Raw genomic sequence first — 21,315 nt, 5'->3', positions numbered from 1 at the left:
TGGATATTTGTCATTTGTAGTTGATCAGAGACTTGTGTGCATTGTACTTTAATATCAGTGTCTGTGAACACAAGACAAAATTGAGTTTAAGTTAAATCATAATTGAGCTCATTTAAACACAATTGCCTGCACTGGTTTAGGAAATTCCTGGAAATTTTGGGGTGGAGCCTGGGGAGGGGAGGGAGATCAGAGGGGTGTGATGCCTTTCCTTTTATCTCTTAGACGCTCCTTTATCAATTGATCTTGAGCAGCATATATCCAGTGTTAGAGGGATATAAGGACTGAAACAAATCTTGCCACTGACAATGTAGCCTTGGGGTCCCTGTCGCTTAGTAAAAAAGGCATTATGTCAGTCGCAGAGGCATTGGATTTGTATATTAAAAGGGGGGAAATATAGTGCGATCAAAGTTCCTCGTAAAGGCGGCCTTCCAAAAGGGCACGTGCGAATGAGTCGAGCCAGAAGAGCAAGGGCAGATCCTGTCTGAGTATGGTATATTCAGAATTCTGCCCAGCATTACCATGGAAGGGTTAGCATTCAATCTAGCCAAGCAGAAAGCTCTACAGAGACGACATTTATTCATGGAAGGTTTTGCATTGGATTTGTCACTCTATAGATGCACATTTTCCCCATCTGAATTCTCAAAACTCTGCAGGAGGCTTATTGTTGAGTTTTGAGAATATGGATGGGGGGAAAGTGCATCTAAAGAGTGGCAACTCCAATGCACAACCTTCCATGAATAAATGGCCGAGGAGAGGGTGTGATGCCATAAAGTCCGCCCTCCGACATTGACACTTCCTGTAGGGGTTCTGATCAATACTGAGCAGTTGTAATTCCCGGGAAACCCCAGGCAACACCTGGGAAGGCGGCAGCTCTACACATTGCCAACCTAACGAAACCTCACTGGACTCGGTGGGCCTTGCTTCCAAGTGAACATGACGCAGAGGGCTGGCCGGTTGCCACAAAGTACACACGCATCACCCACGCACATACGGGACACTGAGGAGGCGTCCCCTGAACCACGCCTCCGCTTCCTCGCCTGCGTTTTGCATTCCCCCCGCGCCCGTTCTTTGCTCTCGCGAAGAAGCTGCAAGCGTTGGTATTTTGTCCCTTGCGGAATTCCCTCCTCCAGGTGCCCGCGCGTTGCCATGGCATTCCCCTGCCATAGAGAGCAGCCGCGTTCGGGGCTAGAAAGCGTCGGAGGCGGCCTTGCCGGGCCTTGCGACGAGAGGCTGGGAGGCTGCCGGGATTCCTCCGCCTGAGCCGGCGGCCCTGCTCTCGGCGCGTCCCTTGCTGGTCGCAGGGGGCTGCGAGGCCTCGCTGGACGCTCCCTTTTCTCCCCCGCCGCCGCCGCCTCCTGCCGCGGCTCCCCTCGGCCCCGAGACGGAGGCGGCAGGGGGAGGCAGCGGCGGGCCGGGCTCGGGGCAGGAGGCGCTGCCGGGGAAGATGGCGGGGAACGGCGCGGCCTTGGCCGGCGCGGGGAGCGGGGAGATCATCCAGCTCAACGTCGGGGGCACCAGGTGAGCGGGAAGGGGCGGCAGTGGCGCGTAGGGGGTGCGGGGGGGGGGGCGTCTGGAGTCCCGGTCGGAGAAGGGGGCTGACTGCGGAAGGGAAACGCCTTCGGTCGGGATTAAAATAAATGGGGCGGGTGCCTGTTGGAAACTGTATGTTTCAGCAGTGCCGTTTCCTGGAATAAAGGTGGGAAAAAACAGCTCCTTAAAGCCATAAAATTGCTTTATTTTATTTATTTTTTTTATCCATGTTTTTAAAACTCCAGCAATCGGCGGGGTTATTTTCCAGGAACCAGTAATGCTTACACGAGTTCAGACAACTGTATTTAGCTTCCCGTACCTCCAAAGCAGGAACCCGTTGTTGCTGTAGACTTATAATCATAAGAACATAAGAAAGGCCCTGCTGGATCAGACCAAGGCCCATCAAGTCCAGCAGTCTGTTCACACAGTGGCCAACCGGGTGCCTCTAGGAAGCCACAAACAAGACGAGTGCAGTAGCACCATCCTGCCTGTGTTCCAGTGCACCTTACATAATAGGCATGCTCCTCTGATCCTGGAGAAAATAGGAATGCATCATGACTAATATCCATTTTTACCAGTAGCCATGGATAGCCCTCTCCTCCATGAACATGTCCACTCCCCTCTTAAAGCCTTCCAAGTTGGCAGCCATCACCACATCCTGGGGCAGGGAGTTCCACAATTTAACTATGCGTTGTGTGAAGAAATACTTCCTTTTATCAGCTTTGAATCTCTCACCCTCCAGCTTCAGCAGATGATTTACAACATCATAAGAACATAAGAAAAAGCCCTGCTGGACCAGACCAAGGCCCATCAAGTCCAGCAGTCTGTTCACACAGCGGCCAACCAGGTGCCTCTAGGAAGCCCCCAAACAAGGCAAATGCAGCAGCATTGTGGGTTTCGGGCCCCTATAAACATGTACTGAAAGACAGTGAAGAAAAATCTACCTTTAGCATGTCCTTAGGTAGGGAATACAGTGGGGTGGTTTAGGGCTCAGCAGGTACAACAGGAGCTGTTTTGAGTGTGCAGCCACACAATCATAGAAGCTGAAAAGCCAGTGTGATGTGATAGTGTGATGGACTAGGCTCTGGGAGATCTGAGTTCAAATCATGGCTATGCAGTGGAGGCTTGCTAGGTGATTGGACTGGTCACACATTCTCAGCCTAACCTACCTCACTGAGTATTTGTGAGGATGAAACGGGGGAGTGGAGAATGCAGTACACTGCTTTGGTTCCCCACTGGGAGAAAGGATGGGTATAAAAAAGTAAATAACCATTACAAATATTATAAATATGGGAATAAAAAAGTAAATAAATATTACTTAACATTACAGTGCTAAAAATACTGGTAGCATGCTGCCATATAACCTATGTTGTATAGATGATGGAAAGTGTAGGATTTTTTTTTATTTTATATTTTTTGAAATAGGCAAATATATTTTTAAAACTCCAACATTTAAAAACAACAGAAATGCAAATTTATGTATGTCCCCTTAAAATATTTAGAAGTAAGGCCTTAGTAGTACAAATTGCTGCATCAGGCTGTTTCTGCATAAGTACATCATTTGTACTTGATCAGGGATTTGTGTGTATTGTACTTTAATATCCGTGTCTGTGAATACAAGATAAAATTGGGGGGGAAACAGTGCAGCAAGGTTGGAAGGACACTTTTGAGTAAGCTAGGAATTGAACCTTCTGTGTACAAGCCTAAAGGGGAGAGGAAGACATACGTTACAAAGAATATTACAGATTTCTTATACAAGGACCCAGGTGCTTGGGGCTTTTCCAGTCAGTGAGGAACCCTGCCCATGTTACTGGCAATAGCTAATTTGCAGCACAATTCTAAGGGGGGGGGGCAGTTGTGACAGGTCTAGTGACAGCGCCGCTGCCCCTCCTCCTGAGTGGCTGGCTGGCTGATGCAGCAACCCGAGAGTAGGAATTTTTCCTAAACCCCATGAAACTGCTCCACACAGTTTAATGGGTCTGTGCCACCACTTTTGCCGGCGCAAGTTTGCGTCGGCAAAAGAGGGTGTTCCTGGGGCGAAAGGGCTCAGGGAGCTGACTAAAGCCAGCCCCCACCTACGGGATGCCAGTGCAAGCCCTTGCACTGGAGAAATGCTGTTGTGGCGGCCATGACAGCACCCATGTTTGGCACTGCTCAGCTCCCCAGTGCCCTGCGATGGCGTTAGTGCCCATTTTTACAGCACAAGTGGCACTAATGCCAGTGCAGGGGTCACACCTGCTCCTAAGGGCATTTGCCCCCTTCCTCTTCAGGATTGCTCTGCCCATTACTCTGTTAAGGTATTTAGTATATCAGTATATCATCATAGTATTCTTATTGGTTTGTCTAGAACTAAAGTGGCCAGGACTGGAAAAATCTCAGATCGATAATCACTAAACATCTTCTGTACTGTAGGGACACTATCTTTTCACATATTTCTTGTTACATGATTAGACAGCTAATGGATTCTTGGCCGGTAAGTCTCCCTAGATCCTGAAATTGTAACAATATATTTAAAAGACCAATAATGCAGTTGCAAGCAGTTACACCATCCTATGCCCATTGATTTCAGTGGACCTGGATGGATATTTAAGATTTCACTGCAGGTGTTTGAGCTACTTTGGATATCTTCTCTAAGGTTATCTAGTATAATTTAGACATATACAGTTTCCAGAACCTTTAAAGCCCTGAAAACGGCTGTGCCATCTTCCTGCACCAGCCTGGTTGTTAAATTTCGTGGGGAGGGGTGGGGGGAACACCTAACAAAAACTGGATATTAATTGAAAAATTCAATATCCTTTTATTATAACATTGAAGCTTATTTTAATACAAGAACATAAACTGAGGTGTAAAGTAACTCACAGCAGTAAAAACAGCAAAGCCAGCAACCAAAGCCAGAAGCAATAAAGTGTGAACTGTCTGAAAAAGCCTGGGGATATAAAATATTAAAAAATGCTGTAACCTGGAGCTGAAAAATGTCAAATTTGGTCAAAGCAGAAAGCAATGGAGAGAGCATCCCACAGATGAGGTGTTGCACTGGAAAATGGTCCTGTCCTTAGTGGCTACACACCTCACCTCTGAAGGAAAAGGGAACATGGAACAGCACCTTTGAAAACTGTTTGCCAGCACCATAGGGGAGCGGGCAGCCCTTAAACTACCTTGGTCCCAGACTGCTTAAGGCTTTGACAATAAGAAACTTTACCTTTAAATTTAGCCTGGAATCAGATTATCAACCAGTAGAGCTGCTTAAGCACTGGAAAGATAAAGTTCCTGATAGTTGGCATCTGCCAGTGGTGCTCCTGCATCAGTTTGAACTATATCAGAGTTTCCGTATTATCTTTTATGACTTAGGTTCCCCCCCCAAAAAAAAATTACAAATGTGTTCAGCTATGGCACCCTATGCTTTTTTTAAACTTGGGAAAATAAGTTAAAAGTAAGTCATAAACATTGTATAAACAAGAAGATTTTAATTGTCCCAATTTAGAAGGTGTTCATGCAGTCAATATTGTCTAGAAATTGAATAGAAAAATCTGCAATCCCTAATTACCACAGAGACCTTTGGAATGATTGTATGCCCCACAAACCATGATCCTTCTTTCATGCTGTGTTCGTCTCTGTGGAGAAAAAAATTGTGTCTGCCTCTTGCCTGGGAACGTTGAAAGTATCTGAAAGAGGAAGGGATTTGATCTACAGTGCGTACTTAATATTGGGTAAATATTGCCTATTTGAGCGAGGAAAGAATATTTTAAAACAATATTTTAAAACCTTGCCTTACAGAACTTTTTGCTGTATAAGAGAAAATATTCCTTAGGAGCTTTTTCAGTTTTTCCCCAAGTTTACAATTTTTCCACTGGAAATTTTTTGAAAGCCCCCTCTCCCATTTTTTTTTAACCTGGGCCTTCATTGGTCTAGTATTGGCTCCATTTTCTAGTGTTGGTGTGTGTTAAGTGCCATCAAGTCGCTTCTGACTCATGGCGACCCTATAAATCAGTGTCCTCCAAAACGTCCTATCCTTAACAGCCTTGCTCAGATCCTGCAAATTGAGGGCCATGGCTTCCTTTATAGAGTCAATCCATCTCTGGTTGGATCTTCCTCTTTTCCTGCTGCCTTCAACTTTTCCTAGCATGATTGTCTTTTCCAGTGACTCTTGTCTTATAATTTGACCATAGTATGACAGCCTCAGTTTAGTCATTTTAGTTTCTAGGGTCAGTTCAGGCTTGATTTGATCTATAACCCACTGAATTGTTTTTTTGTTTTTTTTTGGCAGTCCACAGTATCCATAACACTCTCCTCCAACACCACATTTCAAAGGAATTAACTTTCTTCCTGTCAGCTTTCTTCATTGTCCAATGTCCAGCTTTCACACCTATACATAGTAATAGGGAATACTATGGCATGAATTTACTTGATCTTGGTTTCCAGTGACACATCCTTACACTTAAGAATCTTTTCTAGCTCCTTCATTGCTGCCCTTCCCAGTCTCAATCTCCTTCTGATTTCTTCACTGCAGTCTCCCTTTTGGTTGATGATGGAGCCAAGGAATGGAAAGTCTTGAACAATTTCAATTTCCTCATTGTCAACCTTAAATTTGAGTAAATTTGGGTTGTATGGGTATGTTTACATATAATTGTACTTGTGTGAGGCTTAACGAATGGTAGCAACCCAAATAGCCCAGCTCAGCCCAAGCTAAGAGCTTGGGAGCTAAGCAAGGTTGGCCACGGTCAGTACTTGGATGTGAGATCACCATGGAAGGCCGGGCTTGCTATGCAAACCATCTCTGCTCATTTCTTGCCTGGAATGCTCTGTGGATGGGGTCATCATGACTCAGTTGCAACTTGACAGCCCCTTTGTCTTCTTAAAAAAATGGTGGCTTGCCTAAGGAAGCGATATTTTTATCTTTTAGTGCATATTCTTAACTGTTAGGCCTATTTTGGCTCTCAAGAAGAGAAAATGGGTACAACGGTGTGTTTACGCTGATTTCCAACTGAATGGCAGTGACTGGAAATTCAAAGAATGATTAAAAACCCAATTAGATGTTTATATGGCATGCCATGGAGAAAAATCTGTGAATTTTTCACAAGGTGAAATGGTGAACTGCTGGTAATATGGCACGTACTCTATTCATTCTATGGTAGGTGCATGCAGTATAGTATAAATAGGATGGCTAAAAGCACTACTCTCATTTTTTGCTATCAACATAGCTGTGATGCAACAGAGAACAGGGTGATAAACATGTTAGGTGACCTACATAGTTGTCTAATTATATTTGTATATTAGTCTGAAGAACAATGGTTGCTGCTCTTCAGACTGAGTCCTCGAGATCTTACAGTATAATGGATATAAACATATCTAAACGGTTGATGGGGGGGGGAAATAAGAAAACATTAGCATTGGTAAGGAAGCCAGTTTACTGTTGGTGTTCCTTTGGTATGCTCACGGCAGAGCAGAAGGAACTGAAGAAAAGTTTGTGTGTGCAAAAGGGGGTGTTCCCGGGGCGAGAGGGCTTAGGGAGCGGACTAAAGTCAGCCCTGCCCCTAGGAGCACCCCTTTTGGTGCTGGTGTGAGCCCTTGCACCGGAAAAACACTGCCAGTGAGGTGACCAAACATGGCGCTGCTGCGCTGCTCCCCGACACCGGTGGAAGTGGCCTAGTGCCGGTGTTAGTGCCAGTTTAGCCAGTGCAAATGGCACTAACGCCGGCGCAGGGATCATGCCAGCTCCCATGGCCATTTGCCCTTCTTGAGGATTACTCTGTAAGTGATTTATTTTTTTTTAAAATGTAAACATAAAAATGATTCTACAATATTCTCATACAGTTTTGCTATAACACTTAGAGCCCATTCCTGAGGTTGGGGGGGGCGATTGAGCTTAGGAGGTGGTGTGACCCCGCCACCAGCATAGTGTTTCTTATTCCGTGATAAGAGGCACTTAACGCTGGCGGCAGGGACAGCTCCGTTGGTGCCTGGGAACCACGGAGCTGCACTCTGCTCCCCTGGCAGCGCAGTCTCTCTGGGGCGTCAATCCCGGAAGAGACATGCGGCGCCGGCATGGGGGTGTGTGTTCCCGGGGGCGGAGCACATATTAGTCAGCTTCCTAAGCTCCACCAGCCTGGGAATGCTCCCTCCAGCAACAGTGTTGTTGCGCCAGGTTTTTCCTTGCGCAGCCTCACTGTTTTCTGTGGGGAAAATGGTTCTCCAGAGCTGGAGGTAGAAGTTTTTTGTACCTAGTACTACAAGTGATTTTAACTGAATGCCAGAGATTGGACTTGGGGAACCCTGCAAGTAAACTGGATGCTACCTCTGATATATGGACCCACTATGAACATTCTGCTTAATAAACAACTATATACCATATTAACAGCCCATTCCTGAGCCTCCTGGTAGCCGGGGATGGCGTAGGAGAGGCGCTGCCTCAGCGCCTGCAAAGTGGTTCCCTGGCCGCCAAAAGCCTTTCAAAATCTCTTCTCCAGAAAATGGGGCATTCCCAATCGGACACTGCTGACCTTGATAGACCAGATGTCTGATTCAGTATAAGGCAGCTTCTGTGGGTTAGCTAGTATGGTGCCTTCATACAATTCTATACTACTTGCATTCTTGGGTAAGTTCACAATTGCTATTTTCTGTGGGACGAATTGCAACATAACAATAATAAGTTAGCTTCTGTATGTCCAAACCGTTCTCAGACTTTATGTTAGTTCGTAGTCTAGTTTTAGGTGAATGTTATTTCAAGAAAGCAGGTTTGTGATAACAGTCATTTGATTGGTAAATGAACAACAGCACTATCACTGATGTATTGTTAAAAATAATTGACACAATTATCATCCTTGCTACCTGATAATTCTAGTTATAGGCATATAAGGCTATAACATTTTTTAAATAAACAAAACATGGTGTCCTGCTTATTGGTAGACCAAAAATTGTCCTCTGAGAGTAGACTCTTGTTGGCTGTGAAGGTTCAGAGCACCTCAGCTTTCTCGTAGATGTTAGATGGGGGTCCTTTAGTATAAATTGTATGTCGGTTCAGTTCATAAACTACTGCCACTCTGCAGTTTCCCTTCACTTTCTTGGAATTTGTGTGGGAGTACTGTGGGATCCTGTTATTAGCCAAAACATGTAATCAAGTTGGAGGGGGAAAAAAGTGCAGATAGCAAATGTTGTTTTTTTGGTAGGGGAGAGAAATTCTAGTTTATCACAGCCTTCAGTCTCAGAATGCCTACTCTATATTCAGAGCCTTTTCTTTTCCCCCCAGAGATGGTTTGGTTTTGTCATGTTCCCCTGTTGTACAGCTGTGCACATCTTGTATTATGTACATAAATGATTATATGGTATTTATATTACTGTGTTTTTATTGTGAATAGTATCATTATTCAGAAGGAGAGAGTGGTATACTTTGGATGATGATACAAGTTGGAGATGAGCCTTTACTTCAGACTTATTTTCTGCAGCCTGTGATTCTGTATACAGTGACGCATCTGATTCTGTTTGGTGTTTTTGTGTAGGTACAGTTACTTAATCAGCTAATACAGATTGATCTGTTTTCTAGGATTCAATTGTTAGTTTATACACTGAGTTCAGTCAAACTTGTTTTTGAATGTTATACCTCACAAGACCATTGGGTTGTATCCTGCTAATCATTAGTCCACTATGCTGGCAACCGTGGATTTTCCCTGCCTTCGCCTTCCCCCAGTAACCACTTTTGCCCTCAAAAAGCTCATGCAGAAATTCAAGGGGCCTGTATGGACAAAAGAAATACAGGTTGCAGGGGCTGCAGTGATAATCAGGTTTGGGGCGGGGGGGCTTCCACTCAAGAAGCATCTTTTTTATTTATTAGTTCATCTGTACACCACCTTTCTCCCCAGTGGAGACCCAAAGTGGCTTATATCATTCTCCATTTTATCCTCAGGTGATTAGGCTGACAGTGCGTGACTGGTCCAGGGTCACTCAGCAAGCTTCTATGGCAGAGTGGGGATTCAAACCTGGGTCTCCCAGATCCTAGTCTGACACTCCAACTGCTATACCATACAGTTTCTCTGGAAGCCATTTTGCTTGGTCCCCCCCCCCCCTCACTACTGCACCTCAGCACACACTGCTTTCTGTCCATGTGGGTTCTGTAACTCCTAGCACCAGTTTTTTGGGGGGTCAGAAGGGGAACGTGGTGATTCTTAATTTCTGTATTAACATTGAAGTTTTACCATGGCTGCTTTCCAGTGGCTTTAACCTCAAGCCAAATTTCAGGAATTTCCAAACCTGGAGCAGGCAACCCTAAGGGGGAACTAATCTCTGATTCCAGGAGATCTCCATGCCGCACGTGGAGGTTGGCAAACTTAGGAGAGAGGGAAGCAAGAAAAGGGGAATGTCTAGGGGGGCTTTCAGGAAAGGCAAAGGGGAATAGAGGGAGTGGGGAAATGAGATGCTTGTGCAAGTCCTTTCAGGTTCCCACTTGTCGTAGTGTAACTTGGATATGATCAAAGCATGAATTGCCATGGCCAGATCACACTTCTCGAGGAAAAGCTGCAGCTGGCATATCAGCTGAAGCTGATATAAGGTGTGATATGCCCCAGAAGAGGCCAGAACCTCTAGCTGTAGGTGAGGATCCAGCAGCATCCCCAAGCTGTGAACCTGTTCCTTTATGAGGATTGCAGCCCCTCCAGAATAGGGTGACTCCTCAAGCAACTTTGTCATTGACCAACAGCACCTCAGTCTTATCTGGTTTAACCTTCAGTTTATTGGCCCTCAGCCACCCCACTGAATTTTACAGGATCACTTACATTATAGTCACTTCAATAATGGTAACAAAGTATAATATTTTCACAACTCAGTCCTAAATGTTTGGGCCTGGTTCAAAATCCCATTTAAAACAAAGAAATAACTTTGTTTCACTGCTTTCAGTGATTGACACAATGATCTTTGGTGGGACTGGGGCCTTGATGATTATTTTCCTTAGTGTGTTTGTTTGTTTGTTTTTCCAGAAGACAGCCTTGTCTTTAAAGGATTTCCTGTTATAGAATCTGCTCTGAAACCTGACTTCAGAGGGGCACCTTGAATAAATAGCTTGGATATGGCAGCTTTTAGATATAGATTAAATATTATATAAGGGTGATTGGTTCATTGTAATTCTGTTTTCAAGTGTGATTTTCCTTAGGCACAAAAGAAACTACTTATGAATAAATATTTCTACAGATGATTTTTCCCCCAAATGCTGATGATAAAGAACTACATAGCTGCAATACTTGACTTCTGATTTCTTTCTTCTAGATTCAGCACTTCAAGACAAACACTAATGTGGATTCCGGATTCCTTTTTTTCCAGGTATTTTGTAGCCCAAAGTTACACATGTTTGTTTAATAAATGTTAAGAGAAGTTACTTATATGTGACTGACTCCCAAATAAGTGTGTTTTAAAATGTTGTTAAATATTTTGATAGCTACTGGAGAACTGGGTTTGATTCCCCACTTCTTCACATGAGTGGCGGACTCTAATCTGGTGAACCGGGTTGGTTTCTCCACTCCTACAAATGAGCAGCAGGCTCTAATTTGGTTGACTGGGTTGGTTTCCCCACTCCTACATATGAAGCCAGCTGGGTGACCTTGGACTAGTCATAGTACTCTTAGAGCTCTCTCAGCCTCACCTACCATACAAGGGAAGGAGATTGTAAGCCGGTTCTATTCTCCTTAAAAGGTAGAGACAATTGGCATATCAAAACCAACTCTTCTACATTGAGAGAATGAAGGAGTGTTTGTGGGGGTGGGGGGTCAGAGATGGTAAACTAATGAAAGTTTTTGTTTGTTAGCAACACTTAAGTCCCAACCAATCTAGCTCCTTTCTCATGAATTCTTGATAAAGTTATCTGGTCTTGGCAACTTGGATACCGGAATAGGGTTGCTAGGTCCCTCTTTGCAACTGGTGGGAGGTTTTGGGGGTGGAGCCTGAGGAGGGCGGGGTTTGGGGAGGAGAGGGACTTCAATGCCATAGAGTCCAATTGCCAAAGTGATCATTTTCTCCAGGTGAACTGATCTCTATTGGCTGGAGATCAGTTGAATTAGCAGGAGATCTACAGCTAGTACCTGGGGGTTGGCACCCCTAGTTATAAACTATTAGCTGTGTGTTCCAGCAATAGTTTCTTCTTTAATAAAATAAAGGGGGGGGAAGGTAATTGTGTGTGGGAGAGGAACATTCCCAGCTTTTCAATCTGATATATGTTTTTGTTGGAATTAACTGTTGTTTATTTGAAAAGGTAATCTAGTGGATCTGTAGCAAATTTTCATATGTTCATTCTTCTGACAGAGTACTTGTCATATTGTTAACAGTACCTAGTTCCTAATTTTTGTTTTAGGCCTTGAAAGTTTCTTACTCTGGGATACTTTCTTTGTACAGTGTGTGTGAGTGTTGTTGTTGTTGTTTTGGAAGCATTTAAGTTGTGGCCTGTACTGCTTTGAGACAGCATCAGGGGAAGGGCTATGGCTCAATAGCAGAGCATCTGCTTGGCATGCAGAAGGTCCTAGCCTGAGGCTTGCAGCGGCTGGGGACGGCATGGCTGAGGTACCGCCGCAGCTCCTCCCAAGAGGTTTCCCAGCCTCCCAAGAGGTTTCCAGTGGAGGGTGCTTAATCTTCTCACTCTGCTTTTCTTTTAACTCCTTCCCTACATAGTTGTTCTCCCTTCTAGACATCAGATTGCCCTACAAATAGGAAGCTGAACCAAATCTCGTCCCAAAAAGTAAGATTCCCTCCTCCCCCCAGTGTACCGGAATTATACCCAAACCCGAAATTTCTGTTGCTTTGAACCAAGTTTTTAGAGGAGGAAAACAAGAAAAAATCTAAAAACTAGGTGCGTCTTATGGTCAGGTGCGTCCTATGGAGCAAAAAATATGGTATTTACCAAAATAAAGCAAACTTTGTGTTTGGGGATACACTTGCAGTAGAGAATCACAGACAGAAGAGAGGGTTAATTTTATCTGTTGATACCCTGCACAAGCTTTATGAGAAAAACAGCAAGGTTTGGAATTCTGTAATTCCTTCACATCTTGTAGTTCTGCTATGAGCCTTTATTAATATATATAATATGAGAAAGCTATGAAATAATTTTCTTTCTTTCCACCCCCTTTTCAAAATAAGCTTTAACTTATTTTTGTTGTTTTTTTCAGTTTGTTGAGTGGAAGAATTTCCACACTGAAAGATGAAACTGGTGCTGTGAGTATTTTGTTTTAAGTTCTTGGGATATGAATATTGGATCTCATATATGTGTACAAAGTATGTAAATGTACAAGATATAGGTTTTCTAAATAATTGTAACAAAGATGGTGCTAATATGTAATTTTTGTACCTAGCTAGTATAGCTACTTATAGGACCATGAAAACATTTATTTGTTAACATTATTTATAGTATTGTCGAAGGCTTTCACGGTCAGAGTTCATAGGTTCTTGTAGGTTATCCGGGCTGTGTGACTGTGGTCTTGGTATTTTCTTTCCTGACGTTTCGCCAGCAGCTGTGGCAGGCATCTTCAGAGGAGTAACACTGAAGGACAGTGTCTCTCAGTGTCAAAGTGTGTTGGAAGAGTAATTTAGAAGGGGGTTGGGTTTGAGCTGAGTCATTGTCCTGCAAAAGTATCAAAGGTAATGTGCTAATCATTGTCCTGTAAGCATCAAGGTAATGTGCTGATTAGGGTGTGGTATGTTAATGTGAAACCATTGTATCCTGAAGTGATCTTGTTAACATTTCAGTGTCTTGGAATTAGACCGTGTGTCCTGTTTGGGTCAGTCCATGTTCAGCCACTGCTGATTTCTCAGGTTGGCCAAGTCTGCAGTATCTTTCATATTCTTTTATTCTTGCTTGTATGCTGCGTTGTGTGGTCCCGATGTAAACTTGTCCACAACTGCAGGGTATACAATATACTCCTGAAGAGGTGAGGGGGTCTCTTTTGTCTTTTGCTGATTGTAGCATCGGTTGTATTTTCTTGGTTTAAACACTGTTTGTAGGTTATGTTTTTTCAAAAGTTTCTCCATCCGATCTGTGACTCCTTTAATAAATGGCAAGAACACCTTTCCCATGGGAGACTGTTTTTCCTGAGTTTTCTGATTTTTGTTTGGTTTAATGGCCCTTCTGATTTCATTTCTGGAATAGCCGTTTGCTAGCAGCGTGTGGTTTAGATGATTAATTTCTTCCTTGAGAAACTGTGGTTCACAGATCCGTCTTGCACGGTCAAACAGGACACAGGGTCTTATTCCAAGACACTGAAATACTGGACAATTCTACCAACTATTTTATCAGATTGCACAGAGAAGCCATTGAAATTCATAAACATCAGCACAACTTTAACAGAAAAGAAGAGTGTTTAAGAATGAATAAGGCTTGGCTTCCTGTCCTGAAAACCTCCAGACTAACAAAGACTACAGTCCACAATAGCCATGCAGATCAGCTTTGGATTCCACATGTTAACAAGATCACTTCAGGATACAATGGTTTCACATTAACATACCACACCCTAACCAGCTTATGACCTTGATGCTTACAGGACAATGATTAGCACATTACCTTTGATACTTTTTGCAGGACAGTGAGTCAATTCCCCCTTCTGACTAAATTACTCTTCCAACATACTTTGACACTGAGAGACACAGTCCTTCAGTGTTACTCTGAAGATGCCTGCCACAGCTGCTGGCGAAACGTCAGGAAAGAAAATACCAAGACCACGGTCACACAGCCCGAATAACCTACAAGAACCTATTATTTATAGTCTGCCCTTCTCTGTGAGTTGCAAGGTGGATTACTCTTTATGAGTCAATGCAGTCAGCATGATGGGGTGTCTGATAAGCAATGTAACAGGATTAAGATGTGGAAATTTAAAACCAAGTAAAATCTGCAACAAAGCATAAGCATTAGCTTGGCATGTTAAGTGATGCAGAAATATTACATAGTAGGATAATGCATACAGTGACAGTACAAGCTATACACAGTAGTATAGTCTACAGTCCATTTATTAAAGCATTCTTCTTGAATCGTTGTTATAATTAAGTCCTATTTCCTTTGAAAAAATGTTAACCTGAATAATTCAGTTTTGTGCAATTTGCAAAGTACCAGGAGAGTGGGAGCCTTCCTGACCTCTTCAGGCAGGTCGTTCCATAAGGTGCATTCTATAATAATGCACATTAATGGATAGTTGTTGATCTTGCCCGTTTGCAGAGTGACACCTGTAGAAGGTTCTGCTCTGATAAGCAAAGCTATTGTGGTGGAGGCAGTTTGACAGATATGAGCATCCTAGGCCCTGAAGGGCTGTTGTATGTGATAGCCAGTACCTTGAATTGAACCTGGTAAATGATGGGCAGCCAATGGAATGACTGCGGAGTGGGTGTAATATGCATGCTCTGCCTAGCTCCTGATAATGATGGAGGTGTGGCATTCTTCACCAACTGGAGTCCCTGAGGTGACTATATGGGAGACCAATGTAGAGAGCCTGACAATAGTCTAGGGTTGATGTTACCATGGCATGGATCCAGGTGACCATATCAGCCATGTCAAGTTAAAGGGCCATCTTCCATTTTAAACTGTTGGAAGAAAGTGTTTTGCAGATCCATGACCTTGCTGCTCCAGGAGAAATATTGGATCCAGTATAACCCCATGGCTCTTAGTCGAGTCAGCAAGGGCCAGCTCAACCCCGTTGAAGGTGGGATGCACAGAATGCAGCAACTCTAAGTAATGTTAGTAAATAAATGTTCTCATGGATGAGCTGTAGAGCTGATGTCAAACGTAAGAGTTCCTGTGTACCATTGAGCCATTTCCAGCCATCTCTGTCTCACAGTGGCAGCCCCAAAAGGCCCACAAGTAGGCCAAAGCCTCTCATTGTTTCATTGCAACACTGATATTGATTGATTAGATAAATAAATCCATGGGGAATATTTTCAGATTTTAGGGAGTATCCATTCAAAGTGAGACAGTCTCTTCTCACCATTAAAATGAGCACCCTGTTAGAGATCTGGGAGAAACCAACCATGAAGCGATGCAAAATGCTTCAAGACAAGGCCTTGGATCCTATATGACGATGGTGAAGTGATGTTCACAGAAGCACACTTCCTGACCTCTCCCATTGTGCAGTAGCACCCTGAAATCATGGCTGGGAATAGCATGGGGGTGAAATGGGAGTCTGCAGGGGGAGTCCGCTCAATCCAGGCAATAAATCTAATATACTTTTAACTGGGAAAACAGTCAGAGCTTTGTTATCTGGCACCTGATTAACTGGTATGCTGGCTGCCTCTTCTCAGTGGAAAGCAGGCAGTGGTGGACTGGGCTCACAGTGCGGCAGCCAGGGATTTAAAGGGCTGGGACTGGTGACCTTAAGGGGCAGGAGGCACAGTCATGCTGCTGCTGAGTGGGTGATGCCCGCTGCTCGAATGTGCCTCTTGCCCCCCGGTCACCAGTCAGCTGTGTGCAATGGATTCAGAGGGCGGGATTTGCACCAATTAGCTGTTTGCAGGATTCAGAGGAAAGGTGTTGGCTTATGCTGAGCAGGCAAGGCCTACGGCGGGGAACCCACTAGGACCTGCTCCTCCTGCTTCCTCTCAGGCTGTGAAGGAGCAGACAGTAAGTCCCGGCCTTGGCTGCTGTAACAGCTTGGTTAATGGCTACCCTGGTTTAGATGCTACTTTCCCAAAATATTCTATTTGGGATGAAATCACAAGCTTTCTCTGCTACCTAACCTGCTGCTTTACTTTGGATAGAGATGGGAAATTCTGTTCTCAATACCACTTTAGGGGTGCTGTCTCAGGGATGAAGCTGGCATCTGAACAGTCTCGCTATGGCTGATATTATTACGCTTTGATAGGAAAACTTTAAAAATAAGAAAAGGGACTGTTTTGAGTGGTTTCATAGTTGCCTTGCTTTAATGAGACTCAATTATCTTGTATTGTGTTATGATGTTATAACACATATATGGCACAATAGTTCCCAAATTAAGTCTTGATACTTCCTGTTGGTTTCAGTGGGAATATGTGCTTAAATCTAAGCCATTGAAGTCAACATGGCTTTAAAAATGTTCATCATTGCAAAGATCATACCCATATTCAAAAACTTCTGAGCAAGATTAATAAATGGAATATCGTTTATTTGTAGATATTTATTGACAGAGATCCTGCAGCATTTGCACCTATTTTAAATTTCCTTCGAACAAAGGAACTAGACTTGCGGTGAGAAACTCTATTTTAATTCTCAATACTTTAAAAACACAAGGGGATACAGGTTATAAAACTCCATTAAAGAACCTTTAAAAGAATTTCTAAATCTATCCCTACCTTTTGTAGGATGTCAGAAATAGACTTGTGTAAGCGATAGAATAATGCACTTGTTCTGGCATTTTGCAGTAGCAATAGATTTTCGCAGACGTTCTAGGTGAGTAGGGATCCTGTTGATTCCGATAGCTTCTATCTGGTCTCTCTTAAGCTTTTGCAAAAGGCTTTGCACGTTCTCACGTGTGAGATCTTGGAGATCTCCTCAAAGGCTATAGTTTGGAAACCTCGGATATGAGAGCTAAACAGTGTGTCCTAATCTCACTAGAGCTTGGAGATGCATAGCTCAGCACTCCTTCAGACTGAACAGTACTTGTTCTAGGTACGTGAGAGAGACATACTCGTCTGTGGGCCTAGCTTTGGGTGTATATTAGACTGGCCTCTTAGTATCTTGCTATGTATCCAGGAAGCTTCTCTTAGTTCTCTGAGTCACAAGAACAGCAGTTGAAGTTATTAATGATAATGCTTCTATCAAAGAATACAGGTTTCAGTTGAGTGCCTCATACTTTGTATGAGGTTTCTGTTTAACAGTAGCACGAGAAGTTGATTTTGTTCATCTGGTCAAAGTGATTTGTTAACATGAAAAAGAAACTTCAAGAGATTTGACTGCTTGCATTTATAATTTTCATTTCTGTTCTACAAAACTTCTTAAGCATAGTGTTCAAATAGTGCTTCTGTTTTCTACCTCTTTTTTTTTTTTGCAGAGGAGTAAGCATTAATGTACTGAGGCATGAAGCAGAGTTTTATGGAATCACGCCTTTAGGTAAATATAAACCCACTAGTTTGATTCTGGTGATCAGTTTAATGGCCCTGTTTGAGAGCCAGCTGGCAGAATGGTATGGAATCACATAGAGATTTGGATCCTTCATAGTGAACTCAGTTGTTTCTAAGTTGGCATTTGAAATCTAGAATTGTTCTTGTAAAAAAACAACTAAAGAAATCCCTGCTTTATTTTTCCTATTTACAGTTTGTTCTTAGTGTACACCTCTTTATCTTCCAGTAAGAAGACTGCTGTTGTGTGAAGAGCTGGAGCGCTCATCATGTGGAAGTGTCCTTTTCCATGGATATCTCCCACCTCCAGGTATTAGTGTATACTGTTTTCTCTTGCTGACCTCAGCAAGAAACATCTCTTGTGAACCTTCCTGTTTCTGGAATCATGGGCGATTTTTCAGCTTGTGATTGGTCAAAGGAAGTTTGAACTACTCATCTGTTGGATTCTTGCTATTTGTAGAGACTGTAAGGACTTCCATACTTCCCTTACAGCTGGCTGCTGATGTCAGTGAAAAAGCTTCAAGCCCTTATCAGGTTTTTCTCCTAAGTGTATGTCTGCTGTTCCTTGGGCAAACTCCAGAATCCTTCTTTAGCTGCTGTTAGTAACATCTATACTTGTATTATAGGCATTCTGATTAGAATTTTGGTCTGATGTAGAAACTGAGATTGTAATCAGCAGATCCTTTCAAGAGGGGACGTAATATTGGAATGATTGCAGCACTTTGAAGACTGAAATTCTGCTTTCAAATTCAGGACTTCAAAGTAAGTTGTGGACATTCCTGTAATTGCTGCTCCAGGTGACCTGTCATCTTTTTCAGTCCACAGAGAGCTAATAAAGTAACTAAAATAAAGTGCTGTGGGAAGTGCAGTATCATGATACTCCCACTAAACATTTTGATAACTATAAAAGGGCTTGGTTACAAGGCTGCCATACATTGATGTGGTGCTTGGTGCTGTTGAGATTGCTTTCATTTTAATGGGCTTGGCTGGTACTCTCACAAAGTCATTGCACTCTGTAAGCTGAAGACTTCTGTTTGGCAGGGTTTTTTGATGTTCATACCGTATATACTCATGTATAAGCCGAGTTTTTCAGCCCAAAAAAAGGGCTGAAAAAGCCGGCCTCAGCTTATACACGGGTCAATACGGTAGAAGGAGGGAGGAGGGAGGGGGGAACTTACCGCCGCCGCCGTGCCACCGCCATTTTCTCCCGCCGGGAGGGGTCTTGGGCAGCCTCTCTGCAGCCGCAGAGAGGCTGCCCTGGCCCCCCCGGCCCCCGCCGCCATTTTCCCCCGCTGGGAGGGGCCCTGGGCAGCCTCTCTGCAGCCGCAGAGAGACTGCCCTGGCCCCCCCAGGCCCCCGCCGCCATTTTCCCCCGCTGGGAGGGGCCCTGGGCAGCCTCTCTGCAGCCGCAGGGAAGCTGCGCCGGCCCCCGCCGCCATTTTCCCCCGCTGGGAGGGGCCATGGGAGGCCCCTGCCCGTCGCGCCGCTACCGCCCACGCGCCTGGGCGCCTTCCTCCGGCCGGCAGCGGCCTGGAGGGGCCTCCTGCCGGCCCAGAAAGGACGCGCCGCCGCCGCTTCGCCGCCTCTCCAGGTAAGTAGTGGGTTCAGGGGCTTTTCCCCCTCCCCCCCTTGGATGGCACTGGGGTCGGGGTGGGTCGGGAGGGCCTGGGAGGCGGCGGGAGGGCGACCTGGGGCAGGGGCCCTGCGCTCTAAAATGGTGGCCGCCATTTTAGAGCGCAGCATTGCGGGTAAAGGAAATTTCTTATTGCCCCTCGGCATATACGCGGGTCAATAAGAAATTCCCTTTTCTGGCCTCTAATTTGGGGGGTCGGCTTATACTCGGGTCGGCTTATACCCGAGTATATACGGTAAGTCATTGTTCAGTACAGTTGAAAAGAGGAATGGTGATTAATGTTTTGAATGAATATATGCACTAGCCGGCACTGAACGCATAGCAGTCTTTATTGAAGCCAAGTAAAACAAACCTAGGTAAATATCTGCTTTTTGTCTTAGGCATTCCAAGTCGTAAGATCAGCAGTTCTGCAGGGGCCTCTGCTGACAACAGAATACCTCAGAGCAGTCCTGACAGTGAGGCCCGAGGAGTCAGTATCCAGCCCTCGCTTGCTGGTAGTGGAGAGGATACAGTCAGGCTGGGTGAGAAAAGTAATCTTAATTTGTTTAATCGTTTTGAGTGTCAGTGAGATCTTGCCAGTTCACAGCTTCAGTCTTCAGAATTAAGTATCCTCATATTTGGCTGATTTCGCTATTAGAACATAAAATTGCTATCCATTCTTTTGCTTAACCTCTGCTGTATATTTTTGATTGTGTTGTTGTTTGTTTTTGTTTTAAGGGTTTCCTGTGGATCCTCGAAAAGTTTTGATAGTAGCTGGTCATCACAACTGGATTGTAGCTGCATATGCACATTTTGCCGTTTGTTATAGGTAGGAATAAAATGGGTAGTACCATGTTTCAGTTTAACTTTTAAAAAAATTATTTGTAACTTGCTGTTTGGGGCAAGATTTCTTAGATCATCTCTCATAATTTCTTTACTTGAACAATGCATGTGTATATATAATATTTACTGGTGACCTGGGTTGGTTTCCCTACTCCTACACATGAAGCCAGCTGGGTGATCTTGGGCTAGTCACAGCTCTCTTAGAGCTCTCTTAGCCTCACTTACCTCACAAGGTGTCTGTTGTGGAGATAGGAAGGGAAGGAGATTGTAAGCCGGTTCTATTCTCCTTAAAAGGTAGAGAAATTCGGTATATAAAAACCAACTCTTCTTCTAAATCACACATCAGAATTTTTGCTTTCTTAAGGTGAGAGCCTGAGAGTGTCAGTGCCAGGATTAATGCATTAAGGGTGGGTTGCCACAGTCAGAACCACTGTATCAAACAGGCTGTGGTTACAGCAGAAGGAACTGATTCCTCTAATCTAGGAATAGGTACCATTGCCAAATGCAACAGTGATACGTTTATTTTAAACCATCATAAAAGTAGTCATGCTGGGGAAGATGTGCCATTTTAGCCTAGCACTTTGATGCAAACTGTATGCTTGCATATTAAATAGTAAGCCGTTAGAATGAGATTGCAGTTGACAGACAGCTTAGTTCAGTAGACCTGCTCAATGTTTTTCACATAAGAACGCCTGTATAGCTTTGTCATTTCAAGCCACTCCCCACTCTTCAAAACTGCAAGTATATTTAGACATGGAGTGCCACACCCCTCCCCTCCATTTCAGTGGCTTTTCAAGCAAGCAGGCATAACACCTAGTTTTTTATTATCTGTGCATTTAGTGCTTTAACACATCATTCATGTTTTTACGGCTGTGATAAGTGCCCTAACATATGGAATAACTCTTACCATGGTTTTTGTTAGTCTTTAAGGTGCTACTGGACTCTTGCCCTTTTTGACTACTGCAAACAGACTAACACGGCTACCCACTGTGAATTATCTTCATGGTGTCAAAGTAAGGTGTCTGCTGCCACCACCAAGACTATTTCTCCATTTTTTAGGCGCCTGAGGAATGCTCAATCTCAGTACTTACACAGGTCCATTTTTTTGTTTGGAATTCTTGTTCCATGATACCCGCTGCAATACTAAGCTGTAGCTGTGAAATAGAAATGTGTTAAGACATATTTTGGCTTCATATACATTTTTGATCTTTCAGAAACATGCTCTTTAAGAATAGTTTAAAATCCAATTGGGGAAGGGGCTATTTCTTTAGAGTATAATTACGTTCTGTTTC

At 43.9% G+C, this 21,315-nt stretch overlaps 1 protein-coding gene across 1 annotated transcript in view; it reads left to right on the top strand.

Annotated features, from left to right (window-relative positions):
* The first annotated feature begins 1,415 nt into the window (after positions 1-1,415).
* The window catches only part of KCTD3 (potassium channel tetramerization domain containing 3), a 41,183-nt gene continuing 21,283 nt past the window's right edge, over positions 1,416-21,315 (top strand). Inside the window, exons 1-8 of the mRNA XM_056852759.1 lie at positions 1,416-1,518; positions 10,780-10,833; positions 12,666-12,711; positions 16,625-16,698; positions 17,502-17,560; positions 17,798-17,878; positions 19,582-19,722; positions 19,919-20,009. Of these exons, the coding sequence (XP_056708737.1) occupies positions 1,445-1,518; positions 10,780-10,833; positions 12,666-12,711; positions 16,625-16,698; positions 17,502-17,560; positions 17,798-17,878; positions 19,582-19,722; positions 19,919-20,009 (620 nt within the window). The 5' untranslated portion in view covers positions 1,416-1,444. The remainder of the gene's footprint in view (positions 1,519-10,779; positions 10,834-12,665; positions 12,712-16,624; positions 16,699-17,501; positions 17,561-17,797; positions 17,879-19,581; positions 19,723-19,918; positions 20,010-21,315) is intronic.

The sequence above is a fragment of the Euleptes europaea genome, chromosome 7, assembly GCF_029931775.1.
Source record: "Euleptes europaea isolate rEulEur1 chromosome 7, rEulEur1.hap1, whole genome shotgun sequence".
Lineage (NCBI taxonomy): Eukaryota > Metazoa > Chordata > Lepidosauria > Squamata > Sphaerodactylidae > Euleptes > Euleptes europaea.
Note: the sequence above shows the minus strand (reverse complement) of the source record. Positions and strands in the feature narration are given on the sequence as shown.